The 18,724-nt window shown below is 37.7% G+C and overlaps 1 protein-coding gene across 2 annotated transcripts in view; it reads right to left on the bottom strand.

Annotated features, from left to right (window-relative positions):
• malrd1 (MAM and LDL receptor class A domain containing 1) overlaps positions 1-11,274 on the bottom strand; it is a 78,180-nt gene extending 66,906 nt beyond the window's left edge. The window contains exons 1-4 of one of the 2 annotated variants that reach the window (XM_088072125.1): positions 10,841-11,274; positions 3,814-3,936; positions 3,611-3,699; positions 3,355-3,519 (exon numbers count right to left, since the gene is read on the bottom strand). In XM_088072125.1, coding sequence (XP_087928251.1) covers positions 3,355-3,519 — 165 coding nt within the window. In that variant the 5' untranslated portion in view covers positions 3,611-3,699; positions 3,814-3,936; positions 10,841-11,274. Of the gene's footprint in view, positions 1-3,354; positions 3,520-3,610; positions 3,700-3,813; positions 3,937-5,414; positions 5,713-10,840 lie in introns of those variants that run through there. The other variant, XM_042510908.2, reaches the window with a different exon arrangement.
• Positions 11,275-18,724: the final 7,450 nt, after the last annotated feature.

Genomic DNA, 18,724 nt, shown 5'->3' with positions numbered 1-18,724 from the left:
TAGTCATTAGTGTATAAACTGTATAAAATGGTTTATTTAGGATTTTAAACCAATGTGTTTATCAAATCCAGACAATGTCACTTGGAAAATCCTAAAAAATATTTAAATGTAGCTTTGGCTTTGTAATTTAGCCTTTCATCCACATACAAACTGCATTTTAGGTCACTGAAAACCGAGTTTTTTTCCTTCCTGGTTGAAGATTTTTAGAAATTCTGTTTTCAGTGTTGATTTTGTGACAGGCATATCTAATAAGGCATCACTTCATCCAATAGCAGAAGTGGCCAAAAATAGTGCTGGCTATAACCACACTAACAGGACTTGTTACATGCTTACACACAAAGAAACAGTTAATCCTTCCACTATTTAAGAACACTGCCTCAAACTGCCCTACGGAGGTCACAGCACAATCCAGGACTCCCACAACCATGGACGGATTAGAGAACAAAGGGCCCCTATCAGAGACATACAGACGGTCCCACCACCACTTTGAGAAGACAAATAAATTGTGCAGTTGTTTTGCCTCTTTATTTGTTGTTGTTTACATCTTCTTGTAGTCATGTTGTGTCTTTTTGTAGTACTTTCGTCTCCTTTTTTGGTCATTTTGTGTCTCTTTTAGGTTGTTTTGTTTTTTTGTACCTTTTTGTTTTTTTGTCTATTTATTGTCATTTTGTGCCTGTTTGTGTCTCTTTCATGTAATTTTTTTGTGTTTTTAACAATACAAGCAGCTCCACAAACTATTTTCTTACATTATAAATTAGACTTTTGTGTGTTTTTTTTTCAAGCTTTAGGCCAAATACTTATATAGATGTGGAGCTAATATTTTATATGCACAAATCTTCATAAAGTTGTCAAAAGAAAACTGTTTTCTACAACACAATTAGAGTGCAACCACAAGCCCCTGGAGATATTTAAGAAGGTGAAAAAGTGCAGATCATTAAGTGAACTGACTGAAATTGAAATCACCCGAAACACCGAGGTAAATAAAAACCCAATTACTTCAGCTGCCTTTTAAAGAGGAAGTAGATTAATGGAGGGGAAAGTGAATGTTAGCAGAGAGCTGACCTCTCTTTACCATGCCTTGAAACTGATCTGGCTGAAGATAGTGACAGATGGAGAAGGCAGAGAGGAGGAGAAGGGTGACACACTGACATTGTCTGAGGATGTACTGTAGGAAGGACACTAACAGCAGGCTTCATAGGACTCCAGATGGCCACCGAAGGGTCCAGTGGGGTCAGTGGACCCTCACTGCACATGCACGGCTCCTGTTGTGCTGTTCATTTCTGCTGTGACGACTTTATCAGTCTCAAGGAAACTTATAATTTATGTCTCAAATGGTATTTCTTCGCATGGAATAAAAACTAATAACACAATATATTATTATTTATTAAGGTCAGTCATTGGCCAGTAGTCTAAGATGTATGCTATACATCCTGATAAAAATCTTTAGATTTTTGGGCCACGTAAGGGCACCAGATACAAGCAGTAACCATGACATTGACATAATAACATACAGCATTATCATTCATTTATAATCATGTTTGCGATGATCTCATAGATGTAGTAACATTTTTTTTTCTTTATCTTTTTTCCCATGTTGGAAAAACATGGACATTGAGCAGTTATGTCAACATTAATCGGACTGTGATTTATGTTTTTACCTGTAATGAATTGTATTTTTTATAGTTGTATTGGCTGAATGTGCTGCTATTTATATGTTGATGTGTGTTTGTAGATATTAAGTGTGATAAATACCGTGTATTCCTGTTTCATGTAAATGAATGTTTTTAGTGATTGTTCTGTGTTTAATTGCCTGCAGGGACTGCAGATGGAAATAAACTAATAGCTAAATCTGGCATGAATCATCTCTTACACTTAGAGATAAATATTTTTGTGCAGAGTCCTTGTTTAATAAAGACACTGACTGTTTATATTACATGCTACATATACTACTTTTCATAATATGCAATTAGAGTACAAGAAATCATTCTAGCTAATCTACCTACTTTCGACTAAAAGTGCCCATTAAATTAGTGTTACAGAGAAAGCCACGTATGCAACTGAAATGTTTTTCAAAGATTAAACAACTTCTCCATTTCAATAGTGCATTCAAAAATATTAAGCATGTTTAGTTCTAAATGTTCTCCTTTCATATCCCACCAAGTTATAGGAGTTTCTGGGATATTGGGCACCATAACAAAATCAGGCTGCTTACCTTTGACATTAAGCTTTTTTTCATTTTAAAGTATATTATGTTAAGCTAAAATAACAAAAAAGTATTCTGATATAAATAGCGTACAAAGACAGTCCTTTTAGATTTCAGTTTGAAACCAGAGAGCAAGGAAGAGTTGCATCTTTTGGGCCTAAAGTAATATAACTTGATTGAGGATTAACAAAACCTGAGTGGGGTTATGTGGAGCAGATGTAACAGACTGCACAATGTATTTATTGGCTAATCATACTTTAGGTAAAGGCCCTGACCCTCCAAGCTGACACACTACCAATGGTCAGGCCACATGTGAGCATCTGTCATCCTAGTTTTTGTGGTGTGTCCTGCACCCTAGACACTAGTCAGCCCTTGTCTGCTTTTTTCCTTTCAGCATGTTGAATCGTCAATGAAATCACTCTGATTGAGAGTTCAGCTTAGTGCATGAGGTGAGAAACAGATGTGAGGAAACCAAACAAACTCCCAAAGTCGAGAGCGTGAGATAGACACAAACTTGTTATAGTGGGCAAGATTATTTTTCTAGCCATTGATCTCATTAACAGAGGCAGTTCATTATCGTTTTTACATCATATCATTTGTTCTTCCAATATCAGGTTGTGTTGTTGTGTTTATGTGCTAACTGCCTAACTAGCATTTTGAATCCATCCTGGCAGTCATTTCGTAATGACAAATATAGAGTCCTGTTGCCTGCTACTATAGAGAGTTATTTCCTTTAACACGGGCACAGAAGATCATTGTCATTGTGCTGTGTATTTTTTTTCTGACCTGCCGCGGGACTGCAGATACGACTTAGCTCTAAGCTATAATCTGGTACAGTGCATCAAATGGTGACATTTATTTTTAAACTGTACATGGTCCCTTTTTAATAAAATAAAATAAAATAAAATAAAAACAAAAATATCCTAGGTCATTTTTGTGTGTGTTCCTGTGCAACTTTTTGGCTGAGACACATGCGACTTATGGTAACATTGGTAGTTTCTTGATGTCGGTTCGATGTGTGTGGGACCTAAGATGCAACATTACTTGAGGGTGATAGAGCACCACATACCATGATTTACATCAGATATTTTTTTCTATTCAGTGTTCATATACTTTACATCTAAGAACCAGTAATTGGTGATGTTACAGACCTGAAAGCTGTGATTGCTGGAAAACGTAATCACTGTCCGCTGCCACATTTCCATCCGTGGTTGTGTGACGTGTTTCCACACCTCTGTGCTCTGACCCAAAGTGTGATCCTGTACCAAGACCTGAAGATCTCCACGTTTTGCCCAAACATAATGGTAGAAACTCATCTGTTTAATAAAAATGCAACGAAGATATCATCAGTTGTTGCAATGTGGTTGTTGATGGTTTTGCATTCATGCAAAAAGAGAATGTCGTTACCTGGCAAGTCTGACTGGGCAGGAAGACAGGGCTGTTCAGGTCTGCAGTTGCTCTGGTTCCAGGGACAGGTAAAAGGGACAGGAAATGTGCTAGAGGAGAGGGTGGAGAAGTGTGGAGGTGCATGCATAAAACATATGAATAAAGTTGTGAATTTAAAATTGATCTACAGTATGTCCCACATGACAGATATCAGATGCCCATACCTGATTTGTTGTTGTGGTCATGTTTGAGCCCCAGGACTTCATTTTTTCTGGTCCATACAGAGAGCGACTCCGAGCTCAGGTCACAGAATCCCTCCTCAAAGTCACACCTCTTATATCTGGAGCCTTCAACGACAAAAAAAGGATTCTTTTCACTTTTGCTCTTTTGTGTTTCACCCTGAAGTATAATTTACCATGAATCTGTGTTTTGGGATTAAGATGCGGGGTCAATGCACAATAAAGAGTAATTAACTCAGAAGAGCTCAGAAAAAAAGTGGTTTCTCATTTAATTTTAAAGCATCTTGTCTTAATCTTCTTTGACTTTATGGCAAAATGTGCAATGAGGGACTGTAAAACATCAGAGATAATACTGTATTTCCAGAAGTATGCCAGACAGGATTACCAATGATGAAACAAAGAATTACATTATCATTTCATCATATTTTAAGATATGTCAAGAATTGAATATCTTCCCAGAGGCCTCTTGTAATTTAATTTACTTGCCTCTTTTGGTTGCCATGGTATTTGTACCTGTTTTGTTAAAGACCCCCACCAGTGAAAATCAAGGTGTTAATCTTGTTAACGTGTCCATATGGTGTTTTTTATATGCTACAGAACATATTATAAGCAGTCAACGCCGCCACCATGGCTGAGCATTTCCACACTGGAACTGCAGTGTACCAACGACAGTCTCAGAAACACAGATTCAGACTTAGAGGGCTGTGTTACTCATAACACTATGGAACAAATCCCATCAACTTGGCCAGGTATCAGAGAATAAGCCAGGCGTAGCAACGCATTTTACAATTGAGGTTTCACTTTTACTTGAACTTGTCAGAGGTGCCAACCGGGAGAGACGTTTCAATAACATCAGCAACACATTACTAGCAGTTTAATAGCCTAGTAAAGCTGAAAGCTTATATCATCTATTGCTGTTTAAAAGCAGAAGTTTGTGTATTTAAAGAGCAGAGTCGAAGGTGATCAGGAATACTCAAGATGCAGGTGAGCGGCTGAGGGGTGGGACTAAATTGCATATTTATGATCCGTGCATACTGTTACTGTTACTTTCGAAAGCATTTTATGACAGTCATCCCAAACATGACAGTTTTTTTTTATGGAAAAGACTGATAAATATATCATTTAGAAGAACAAATATGAGTTTTGAAGGGTTTAATCAATGCCAGAACTTTAAAATATAAAAAAATATGAAACTTCAAAATAACAATTAACAATACAATGTTTCCTTTTCCTAATGTAAATGTAAATACATGACCTTCGTCAACATTATCTTAATTGTCAAGAAAGAAAAGCTGTTAATAATAAAAAAAAAATCAGCATGACAGGCATCTATTATCCTGTCCTGTCACAGGATTTACCTAATTCTTTCTTGTGAAATAAAATGTTAATAATGTCAGTTCAAAATACTCTTTATGATTATGCGTGAAATGTCATAATGACACATCAAAGATATGTTATAACCAATTTATCCATGCAGCGCACCTTTGTTACTAAGGAAATTGACTCTCTTTGTCAGTTAAAATCTGAAATAATGCCAAATCATGATTATGTTATTATTATACTATATATTTCTCAGCTTTACTTACAGTCTTTCTCGTCGCTGCCATCTCCACAGTTGTCAGTGAAATCACACACACGGTCCTCAGGCACACACAAGCCCTGGGAGCAGCTAAACTCCTGAGTCAAACAAACTTCAGCAAACACAGGCGTAAACACCAGAGAGAAGGCCACCAGCAGCCGCACCGAACCCAGCAGCAACGTCATCCGCCTGGTTTTTGTTTGTCCTTTACCTACAATACCTTCTCCTTTCCTCCAAGTAAAGCATTTTGTTTTTGTTAGAATAAAAGGACGAACTTCAGTCACGGGAGAGCTTTTCTTCACTGTGTACACTTTGCTTGGATCTTGAAAGCTGTCAGCATGTTGTAAAGGGTAATAAATGGCTTTTATGGCTGTTATTCAATAAGGTCACTTTGCTAGTCCATGTGTTAATGCTAGCAGCTATGTGAAGCCGTACTTAGACACAGAAGAACTTTTAGCTAAATGCTAACATGCTCATAATGACAATACTACAATGCTACTATTCATACCAGTCCAGCATGCTAAAATTAGCCAAATGACACTAAATACAAAGTAAAGCATTAACTTGAATCAAAGATTATTACAACTCATCCTCAGGGAAAACATGATTGTCTGTACTAAATTGTATGGCAATACATATATTAGGATTCCTCCTCTGGGCAACACGAACATCTGGATTAAAGACCATGCAATCCATCCAATAGTTGCAGTTACTTTACTTTGGATCAATATAGTGTACCCACAAAAACAGAGTTGAGCAGAAATGAATCCTAAAACACAGAAATAAGTTGGCATTTCAGCACTCTTGGTTGCCTCACCTCACAGTCAAAGTGCCTAAAATAAGCTCAAGAGTGCTAGTTTATGTTTTATTCTTTGACATAAAATATGTCGGTAAATACCGCACTTGTGACTTATGAAGCCTTTTCATGTCTTAAAAAAGACGGCTGCTAACAAGTGACTAAAGGGGACTACAGAACGCCATCACCCCAAATACGTCTTTACAGCCTCGTAGCAATAGGGGTGTTAAGACAGTCATGCAACTGTGGTGTAGTTCATTTATAGTCTTAACATTAGCTTTTTACTTCAGCTGATTTTTTTTTTTTTACGGTGCACACAAATTAATTATCTTGTGCATAAAACATAATTAATTATCTTGTGTACACAGCATGAAAAAATATCATCTTTCTGGACTTTGAGGGGCTCTGTGAAGCTGTAACCTACATAACATAAAAGCTTTTATATTCCTACCCATGAGCACAAAGGGCTTTTACAATAATCAGTGCTAACAACACAAAATTCAATTTGTAAACTGTGTTCATCTGTACAGGTGGAAACCATGAAGAGCGTGCATGAAGTCCACTGTTATCACTAAAGATAAAACGCATTAGCTCTAACTACAAGTTGGTGGAGTGAACCTATAAAAGAAAGGAAAAAAGAAATGAGGTAGGGTATATGAACTGCTATGAGAGGATCATTAACTGTGTCCAACAGGGCTCAGTCCCACTTTACAGTGAGGCATAATTTCATTTCACAGCAATCAATAAAGACAGGACCTTAAAACAGACAAGCAGCAAGCCAGTACAAGAGCTGCTGTAGTTCAAATGAAATTAACCTTGAGAGAAAAGGCGAGCCTGACAGCTCCATGAGGGACGAGGGACCAATGGAACACGGAAAAGATCACGTCTTTATTGACCTCTATTGGCAGTGGTGGTGAGAGTGAACTGAGTGCAGCTGGCAGACAGTGCCACATATAGTGCAGATATTTCCTGTTGGGTTGTTGTTCCTAAATAAACAAAGCTCATTAAGTCACTTTGAATAACAGTCTCAGGATGCAAAAATACACAGGAATCAATTTGAGGTCAGGAGGATAACGATAAAAGACTAATCATCTTATACCAATTTTACAAGCGACAGGAAGGTGCATGAGTACAGAACAGTGTTCAGTCATCAAGACTCATAACCACAATTAACTGATATCATTGAGGAGGAGTCATTAAAATCCACCAGCAAAGTATTGAGCCAACAGGGCAGAGCAAATCTGACTTCATTGTGCAATAAATAAAGGTGGGAGAGAAAAGAACAAAAAAAAAAAAAGAAAAAGAAAAAAAGAACAAGACTAAAAGTAAACAGCTAACACACTGATGCTATGCTGGTATAATGTCTCCAATCTTTACTATCTTGGTTTAGCATGTTAGCATGCTACCATTTGCTAAGTACTAAGCACAGAATACAGTTAAGGCTGATGGGGGCGTTTTTAGATTTTCACACACAGAGGGTATGTATAAGAGATGCCACTTCCCTCTGGAGATGCAAACTTAATTTATGCTCCAGAGTACAGGAAAAGTCATCAACATGTTTTAATTGTTTCCCAGGAAATTATACATTCTAAAATACCATTAAGTATACCTATAAATAAATACGAAATTTGTTGGGTTTTTTGTCATAGTGCTGGTCAGCATATGACATATGTATTAAAAATTAAAAAACAAAAAAAACCCCTTAAACATCCATTTTGATTTCATGGAAACTTTAAAAACTCCTGCAATTCAATTCACCTTCATGAACAAAATGTAGGTCAAAGCAAAGCAGCACATTACAGACTAAAACAAGAAAATTCATCATTTAGGTCCCAGAGGCTGGTGTGACCAGTGCAGCCATTTGTCAAAGATTTGAACTAAGGTGTTTCACACAGACAGTTTTGTTCATAATAAAACAAAGATGTGATTAAATCCTGTTCACGTATGTAACCACACTGATTGTCTTTGACCTCAATGTTTTGCCCTCGTCAATGTTTCATTTGAGTAATGGTGAGTGGGAGGTTACATTCACACACTAGCAAATACGAGGCGATGGAAAAATTGAGTTAAAAACCCTATTATCTCACAAGTTATAAAAAAATACAGAGGGATTGTGCTGAATAGAAAGCCAGGATGCACAAAGAAAATCTTCCTGTTGTCATTTTTTTAATGCAGAGCTGAAACAAATCAAGTTATGCTCTGCACAGACACAGAAAGGCAAAAAAAAAAAACAATCAATGAAATCTCTTAGAATTTCAATCAAGTACTCGTTTTACGTTCCCAGACATATTTTCATTCAGCAGCTGTAGGAAAGCTGCTGAAGTCATTTCATATGTAGCTCTAGGTGAGAAAAAGAAACCAACCATCATCTGTCTTCATAATCACTTTTTCCCTGCCCTGGCACTTTCCAACAGTCTGTTAATTAAAACATATTGACAGCAAAGAACATTTGCATCACATTTTGAATGCAGCCAATCTGCTTCTTTCACAATCGCACTCAAGCTGAGGTGATGTGCAGCACCTGCTAATTTTCCTCCAACCTGAATCCAGTGATTCACCACTGAGTGATGTCATCATAACAGCTGGAGTTTAATCTTAACAGCGTACCTGTAGGAGACGCTTCACTCTGCACCTCCAATCAACACAGTGTGAGTCTGAAGATCCTGCAGCGCTCTGTGACGTGTGATTGTGCACAAAGCAGCCAACAAAGTGTTGACAAATGAGCTTTATAAGAAGAATGAGACAGCACCTTGGAGTCTTTTGCATCCCATTTGCCCGACCCTCTTCCTGCCACAATGCTGCCACCTGTCAGCATTCGAGAACGCTGCCTGAATACTCCCATCATCAAAACACAGGAAGCCAGTTCGCTTTTTTATAACTTAAGCACATCATCAGTCATGCTATAAAACTGAAGCCTCTGCAGGCTACCAAACATCATTTTAAAAAGCATATAGTTCACAACAATATAACAGTGAGAAGGAAGTTTTCAATTCCTTTAAGTTAAAGTACCAATACTGCAATAATAATACTCAATTATGTTTAAGAGTACAGGTAAATTGATGGACTTGCACTAGTATAGCACCTTCCTAGTCTTCAGGTCACTCAAAGTGCTTTTACACCACTTTATCACATTCATCCACGGATATACACATTCATACACTGGTGCCCGAGGTTACCATACAAGGCGCCACCTGCTATTCAGTTAAACATTCATACCTAATACCTAACACCTAATATTTGCAGTACAGTACACTATTGAATATTATCTGTTGCATTCTACTTCACTGTAATAAAGCCCTAACTTGCCTAATTACTTATTGACTTGTGTTTAACTCGCCTCAGATCAGTATGACAGTTTCTGTAAATAATGCATCAGATTATGATAAACTCAAGAGCCTGTCCTTCTCTCCCTGTGGTCATTAGCCCTCAAAGTAAATCACCTGAATAATTAGAGCATGATTAATGACTAAAAGAGAGGGGGTTCATCACTCAGGAGGAAAGAAATGTTTTATGGTGCCAATCCTGAATGATCACAAAGATAAAAATCTGACCTGAATTAACGGGCATCTCCTCCACAGTAAATATCACATTTAAACCTTTCTCACAAAACATTAAACTGATAATACACTCTTAGTCTTATCTACTTTTAATTAGGAGTATATAGCTCACACATAAAAAAGGGATAGGAAAGCTCAGACCTTATTGATATTCAAGTGCTGCAACATACAGTATGAAGGAAACCGCATAATCCTTGACCATGACAGACGTGTGTGTGGTGTGTGTACATGTGTATACATGTGTGAGAGAAGAGACACATAGAGAATAATGAGCAGACACCAGTTCATAAATTCATGTTTGCTGTAAATGAGGCATTTACATGCATTTGTCATGGCAGAGAGGCAGTGAGGCTGTGTGGTTATAAACATTTCATGGTCAACATGCAGCCAACTGTATCCTGCTCAACTCTGGCAATTTCTTTTAATGACAACTGCTACATTCAGGACCGCTTCTAAACGAGATCAATGATTCCCATCACATAATAAATGCTGCCCTAATAGAGCAAAATACCATGGCTTGTGTCTATGGTTTAGGGTGATAGGTGATTTATGTAGCAGCTGCTGAACTATGGTTTTCTTGTCCATCCATGATCGACTAAAATAACTGCTTACTTCTATTACTCTCTAGTGAACAATCCTTGCCAGAGATCACATATTTTTAAATAGAAAAAATATGTAGAATATTTCATGTACAGTATTCACCTAGAGACAAGAGACAGTATACACTTTGAGATACCCACACATGTCGAACTGCACATGCTTACACACAGTCCTGTCTCCATAAATGCTCATATTTTGACAGTATTGGCGAGACAACAACTAGTTTTACAACACATAGCATTTTTTTTCAATTCGTTAGTGTGCAATTTCACATTTCCCACACTGTTTAACCTTTTAAAACCTGGATCGACATTACTTTTTTGTGGCGTATTTCACAGGGTTAGGGTTAGTTAGTTAGTTAGGGTGTAACTTTTTACCAATTTTTGTATGTTTAGGTCATTGCCTTCTTCCCATGTTTAAAACCAAAAACAAGATAAAGTGAACAGGTTACAAAGGGTGACAAGCCCACTGGGCACCTACCTGTCCTCCATAAGCTGCTGCTGTGACCGTAGTGACGATTCCCGTTTGTATGCGCTGTAAATTTGGCTAACGTTAGCTATGTTAGCTCTGCTGAGCTAACGAAGTCCACCTTGTCCTGTTGTGTCATGTTTGGTAATCATCTCAGAAAGATGTTTAAGATGCTAAAAGACAAAACTTGACCAAGTACAATCCTCTTCGAGAAGTAAAACACACTGGAAGCGAATTAAAGCGTCCTAACTGACAAGCTAACGTTAGCAGTTAGCATGTTTAGTTTTTTCCTGGAGAACCACTCGATGTCAAATCTGATTATTTTTTACCAGAGGTTTGGTGTAAAACGGCTGGTCAGCATCGAGGTGTTTTATCCAAAGATTTTCTCAAAAAACATCCACACATAATTCCTTAAACCTCAGTTGCTTTCTCAAAAAGGAAAACTACCGCGACAATTACAGTCGGATAACTAAGACAGTAGTTGGCAATCATCTTTGCGCATGCGCATTCAGGTAAGATTTCACACACTAGGGACACTTGATATTACAGTGGATAAACTGGCAATATTGTGTTTTGTGCCCTTTTTGAGAAACGAATACAATTTCTAACATAGTTAGTGCATACCATAATGTTTATTTTCAGATGTGAGCTCCCACAATGTATGTATTCAAACACACACACACACACACACACACACACACACACACATATAGATATGTAAATACACAAGTTATGTTATCAGTTATATAAGTCAGTAAATAAATTGCTGTACTTGGGCCCATTTATTGTCAATAGACCCTTTCATCCCACCCCATTGTACTCCTGTTTAATTTAAACAATTTACCCTTGACTTACAAAGTATTAGCATGACATGGTCAAAATAGTTATCCCCTCTAATCATCACTGGGACAAGCCTCAGGTCCTCCAAGCAGGAACTCTTGAATGTTCAAAACTAAATATGACGGCATTAGCTGATGTTGCACCTAGAATTTGAATCAGCCTTCCTCAAGGCCTCAAAGAAGCTTAACTAAAATGTTTGCTCAAAATGTAGCATTTAAGGCCTTTGACAGGGCATGAGGGAAGAGAGATGGAAAGATGAATTGAAACAAAGGTCCAGACTCATACTGGGAACATCATGGCCCGTGATCAGCCCCCAGAACTCAATTCAATTCAATTCAGTTCTATTCAACTTTGTTATTTGTCTCAGAGGGCAGTTTGTGTTACAGCAATTGTAAAAACATATAAAAGCACAAACAATATGACACAAAAAACATACACAGTTGACATTAATCTGAACACAGCGTGACTTGCACCTTGCACCACGTGTCCGCCATAACTTCATAGGACCAATAATAATTCAATGAGCATTAAATATGGCAAACATCCCTTAATATTGTAAACCATTTTGAAAGTAGTATGCATCACCATCAACAGGTCATAACAGTCACAATAATGCAGCATCAGGACCAGGCCAATGCTGCAAACTAGCTCACAAGTACAATATGTACTGTTACTGTCACCCTGTCATCATCATCATCATCATCATCAGTCAAACACAGTGCCCACACCTGCTGCTGGTCGCTGCACAAGTATGCACCCTCAAACCTCTAAGCCACCAGGCCACCACTCACTTGTTTACAATTTTATATATTCTGTCTATTTTAATAAGCACTTTCTAACTGCTTCTACTCTCTTGTCGTTACCTCTTTAAATAGAATCGCCTCGTAATCCAAATCAGTTTTGTTTGTATACTGCCATTACATGATTCAATGCACTGCAATTGTTGCATGAAACATTTGTTTTTACAACTGGGTATTAATCTTCTTCTGTTTTTACCACTGTTATCACAGAGAAAGTGTGGCAATAGACTGCAACGCTCCTCACCCAGAACACAGCTGAGACAAGTCAGAATGTCTTAGCACCATTAGATGTGTCTCTGCTCCACTGGTTTGGATGATTTGGCTGATGCACTCCACTCAGCTGGAGAGTTCAAAAGGTCCTTTTTATGTGTGAAGTTCATGGGGACAAGTTCAAGGAGTTTTCGACAGATTCTGGCGGAGACAGTGCTTCCTCCCCTGAATACCCTCAATGTGCCCCGCCAGAAGGAGTTGCTTTTAACTTGTCAAAGTCAATATATCACTTTCCTTACTGGCTCATTTCAAGGGCACAGCTTACAAGATGAAACACATGGACAGCTCTAACATGAAGATGAAAAATGGCTAATTTCACATGATGTGATTTTAAGACATGGTTATAATGGATACACTTGTCTTTACACAATCATCAATCTATTGTAAAAGTTTTTGCTGCCAATTGTAGGATGGAAAAAAAAAACTTTCCGAGCTTGTTAAGACGTTCACTCGGTTGAATGAGAACAGAAAATTCTCTCTATGATAACAATTTTCCTTTTTACTCCCATTCAGTGATACTCTTGAGGACACATTTGAATCAGCTTACTATTTTTGGGTGTCTAAACTATCTGCCAAACGGTTTTGCCCAGTTTCCTCCATCAAACAAAGTTCTCCGTCCTCTGCCAGACCACATCAGAGGACATGTTGCCATTTAAACCTCGTCCAGTAACAAGTGTTGCCAGACAATTTCTAATACGTGTGTCACATTTCCTGCCATTAGCAGAGGAAGACACAGTTTGGAGAGATTTAGCAGAGGACGGCTGATAAACCCGTTGTCATGATTAAAGGGACAGTTCACCCCAGAATTAAAATACATATATTCCCTTTCACCTGTAGTGCTATTTATCAATCTAGGTTGTTTTGGTTTGAGTTGCAGATGCATACCTTCTCATTTGAAAACCTCAGCAGCAACGTCTCTTTCCAGAAATCATGACCCTGTTAACCAAAATAATCCAAAGATTTTGTAGTGGGCAGTAAATTAATTAAATAAATTGCATTGAGCATGGCTCATAATAAAATTATTTAATGTTGTTTATCATAGCCTTACATTTTCTTTTGTTTCCCCTTTACTGCTTTCTCTTCATCATTATAAAGAAAAAAATATAGGTAACATGGAAGCAGAAAGCCCATCAGCAGATGTTTTGGGGTGATAATGGTTTAGATGATAGATTTGATTTTTCAGTATAATCTTACACTTATACCAACAGCCGCTAGAAGAAGTAATAATCATTAATTTTGCAACCACACAGAACCTATGTATGTAACAAAAACACCAATGCAGCAATCTTTGGTGCTTTTTCATAACAAGGGTGGCTAGATGAGATGTGAAATGGGTTTATCAATGTGCTCCACAATATGTGTTTTAGTTTATTAAGAGGAATAAAATGGAGAACTATTTTTTGCTTACATCCTTCTTGTTGCTTCCAAGAATTAAATAAGAAAACCAAAAGAAGAAAGTGACACTTAGCCCTAATTTCTGTCATTATGTGGTTTGACATTTTCGTTACAGCCAAGCATGGATAGCTTGAAATGTAAACTATAATATATAATCAATTTTCAGTCATTACTTCACTTCACTACTCATTCCTGTTTTTTAAGGTATTCATACTTAAGGTAAAAAATGTTTTATTAAGTGAGTGAGAGGCTTTTATTCTGTTTGGGATCAGAAAGGCTAATCACTTGCAGCCCACAACCATTGACATTGTATTTCAAGGGACAAACTCAAATGTCTGGCATTTTTCCTGGACTGCAACTGAAATATTACACACAGATAAAACCTGAAAACAAAAGGCAAATAGATAATAAATTTGGCTTTAACAGCACAAAGGAAGAAAAGAGCTACTGCACAGTGACTGGCTGCTGCTGAAAAAATGATCGCATAATCTCTTCATAATACATATTTGTACACAAGATACTTTGTGTGAACATGCTGAGAGACTTAAGGTAAAAACACCTTGCATGGTACACTATCTAGCACAAGCATGCTATACTGGGTGTGTGTATATATATATATATATATATATATATATGATGGAAGTATAGCGGGCTGGGGAGGTCATGGTTCAGCAGTGAAGCATCCTTGTAAAATGCAAATTAAACTGCAGAATCTATGAGGAGACTGACACTTATATGACAGAGGAAATGTCATGAGAGTGTTGGCTGCAAACCGCATCTAGGAAATTGAATTTTTCTGTGAATTAATCTGCAGCCGAGGCACTGCAATTATCTCTGAGCGGAGAATATCGGTCAAGTGAACATCAGTAGCAGGAATGAGCAATTCTGATTCTGACTGGCTGGAAGAGGGGATTCTGGAAGATATAGGATCCCTAAGAGCAGATGTTGCTATTTGAGGATTAGAAGACTGCAGGAAGAATTGTATGTTAAATTAAATTAGACAAGATTAGTAACAAAAGCTGCAAGGATCAACATATTTTCAGTCAGCGACACAAAGACTGGGAATGGCTTTAAATGTGTGGAGATACTGCAGGGAGCAAAAGGTTGCTGGCCCATCATATCTCTTTGGTAGCAGATGCAATAACAAGTTTCACTCAGTGAATGCTGCAGGAGTAGCATTGTTTATGTGTGCATCTCATATGGATCAGTGTTTAAAATGTTTTTAAGAAGCTACAATATCATGTACATATTTCTTTGTGGTGTTGTTGGACTACAGGCAAGAAATGTCAATTTTAACATCACAAGAACAAAAAAAGGTGTTTTCTCTCTTTCCTGTTTTGTTGCACAAGTGCCTGAGGCTTCTATTCTGCCAATCTGTTGAGCATATGGTGTTTATTTCACCAATTTTAGTACAACATATCAGTTTGGTCTCACTTCAAAATAAGGTGTGCTTAATTCTGACACATTGTCATTTTATAGAAAAGGAAAGAAACCCCAGAATGTGTCAATTTTAACGAAGAGCAGCCCCTTTAACAGTCTACACATGTGAAAATAATAAGGCATTCATATATAACAGATTTCAAAGAGAAGGGCAAATATAATTGCATTATGACTACATCTGAAAAAGAGTAAGCATTTTTTTTCAAAGAGGACGTTTTGACATGTCACAGAAGGAAAAACACAGGTGTAGGCGTTAAACATAATTAAAGCTGAATTCCTTTCAGCTGCTTCAGTTTTAGGGTCCTTTGTGCATGTTGCCTCACTGTCACACTGTCATGGCTTACTGGGACGTGCAAATAGAACAAAGCAATTAATGTCATCACGTTATTAGTAGCCAAACTGCTACTTTTCCTTAAATGACAAGGCAGAAAGTCTGAGTTGGAGAAAAAATGGTCTATAGAGAACATTGTATATATGGTCCTAAGTTCCTAAAGTCCTCTGTTCTGCAGTGCCTATGTTCTTAGATTCCTATATTCTGCAGGTCCTAAGTTCCCAAAGTCTTCCCCAGGGTCCTAAGCTCCCAGGGTCATGTCTTCCCAAGTTCAATATTCTGCTGACACACACTAACCCTCCTCTTGTGTTTGGGTCAAATTCAACCCTTTTCAAGCTAAGTATTTCATTAACCAACCTGACCTTACACTTCCTTTCCAATCTTAATCTGTCTGGAAATGGCAATTATCAGTGACTATTGATTTCTTAACCCTAAAATGTTTCAGGTAAACATTTGTCCAAAAAAGTACCTAAACCCCTCATTTTTGGCTTGAGGGCCTCCTCCCTGGAATGTGATAAAAGTCTAAAAAATGGGCAGGACTGGGAGGGCAGCTAAGACAAACCCAGCCGTGCTGCCTCTCGATCCACAGCACCTCCCTGCCACCCGCACACACACATACACAAAGTAGTCCATTGATGAGAGGGTGGCAACAGAGTCTGTAGTTTTGTCCTATTATTTTTAAAATGGAAAACAACAATATCGAAGTAAAGTAAATTCACGATAATGCACAGCAGAGTCCATGGCACTGTGAAAATGAAACAAAAGAAGTGCACAGATCCACTGCTCACATCTTATAAGGTGTTTTAATATTACAATGGAAGGGGTATTAAACTGGGTTTATCAAAGGCAGAAGTAATGAGCTGTACAAAGATCCCTGCAGGTCATGTGAAGGGACTGCAGTGATAAATTATGCAAAAGCATGTTTATTTGTGTGTGTGACTTGTGGCTGTATTAATAGCAGTGTTTACCTGTGCCCTCTGCGAAATTAGTCCTTCAGCCTCTCTAAAAAAAAAGAAGGAAAAAAAAGATTGCATTCCCAAACAAAGCATCAATTGTGGCTAAGACATAAATCTAAAGCCTGAGTGAGGAACCATGCATGACATAAATCCACTTAGTACTGTAGTATTCATCATCATAATTACACCAAGTAGTCCCAAACAAAAACACATCTAAGGTCAGGTATGATCAAGGGTGAAACATAACCAGCTGCTTGGAATATATAATTAATAGAAGTATTTTGATATCCGTAACAGCTAACAGCTAAGGAAGGTAACTAGTTACCTAATGATTCACACAAATCTTGTGATTTTTTTTTTAAACTATAAGGATGAATAGGGATGCAAATGTTGTATTTGGGGATGTAGTGTCTGTTTTTGTTGTAAGGCAGACCAGTCAGCTTGCATGACCCTTTACCGCCATCTAGTGATCAATCTGTGTAGGCTTCTTTTCAATAATACAAGCCAAATGCTTTTGTGAAGCAACATGTTCCTATTCTTCCTCTAGGCTCCTCTGTCTATTTAGTTACTTTTCCTATACTTTTTTCCATCGGGATAATTGACTCAGTATCAAAACTGCCCAGGGAGTCCTGCACACATAACAAATAACACAACAACACAATTAAAAAAAAGTCTCTACAGTTTGTTAATAAACTCACTTAAACCTTTCTATTCTGTCTTTGGAATAAGTGTGTTTATATCTTGGATATATTTTCAATACAAGTCACTGTTAATGCAAATTGGTCACATGGATTTGCAAGTGACTTATTGTTTGGGTACAGGCCAATTCCCCTATTTCTTGGACTGCTGTTGTGTCTCTCCTTTCCTCAGTGCCAAATGCATGCTGGCAGAGTCTCCAGCCACCTGTTACCCTGTACAGCAAAACAAAAAAATGAAACTTCATTTAATTCTGCCCATATTCTCAATATAATGCTCCCATCTGTTTGGCTCAACAGCTTGTTCCCCAGTCAGTCACACTGAAAAAGTAAACTCATTTTAACACTGGTTAGAACTTGGAGGTACGTAGCTGTCTCAGTGGATTTAGATATGTGGAAAATGCTGCATGGAGAGTGGGAGTATGCACTGAGCTGCCCTCTGGGAGCCATAGACCAGCTACTTGTATCCCTGTGCTGTATGTATTTGCATACTGTATATGTTCCCAACACACCATTTGACAAATTAGAAATAGGCCACTGTATGATATAAACAAATCAAACACATTACTGCTCCACTAAATTCTACATGTCTGCTGTAAGATTTGAAATAAGTTTTGCTTGAATTATTAAAAACAAAGAAGAGGTTCACAGGTGTGATTCAGTTTCTTCAATTACTCCAATGAATCAATCAGAGAAAATATTTTTTGGCTGTACAGAAGTTTATGAAGCACAGGTCCTGTGATATATAATTGGTCCCAGCGGCGGCACCATATGGTGGTTCAATCAAGACCTCTTTCATCACTGACTTGTCATGCTTTTTTTCCCCAGTTTTTGAACATTTTTGGACACCTCTGCAGGAATGCAAAATGCACCCAATGAAGATAAATGGAATCCACAGACCTGTGCAGTGAACTACAGAAAAAAAAGTTTTTTTCTGCAGTAGAAAGGGCAAAAAACTTGATCAAAAATTAAACATTTCCTGCCGCTGGCTGTCATGCAGGGAGAGAGAGAGATGTAATCAGGTGTATAAAATGTGGGAAATAATTTGTGTGTGTGTAATACAGAATTCCTAAATTAAGCCTCACTCACAAAGCAGATTCAGGAAATAGTGGGAAAATAAGTTTACAAGACCCTTAAAAACATGCAGTCTTATGTTTTAAAGTAGGCTT

This window comes from Plectropomus leopardus, chromosome 21, assembly GCF_026936395.1.
Source record: "Plectropomus leopardus strain MGB_pleo_1.0 chromosome 21, ASM2693639v1, whole genome shotgun sequence".
Lineage (NCBI taxonomy): Eukaryota > Metazoa > Chordata > Actinopteri > Perciformes > Serranidae > Plectropomus > Plectropomus leopardus.
Note: the sequence above shows the minus strand (reverse complement) of the source record. Positions and strands in the feature narration are given on the sequence as shown.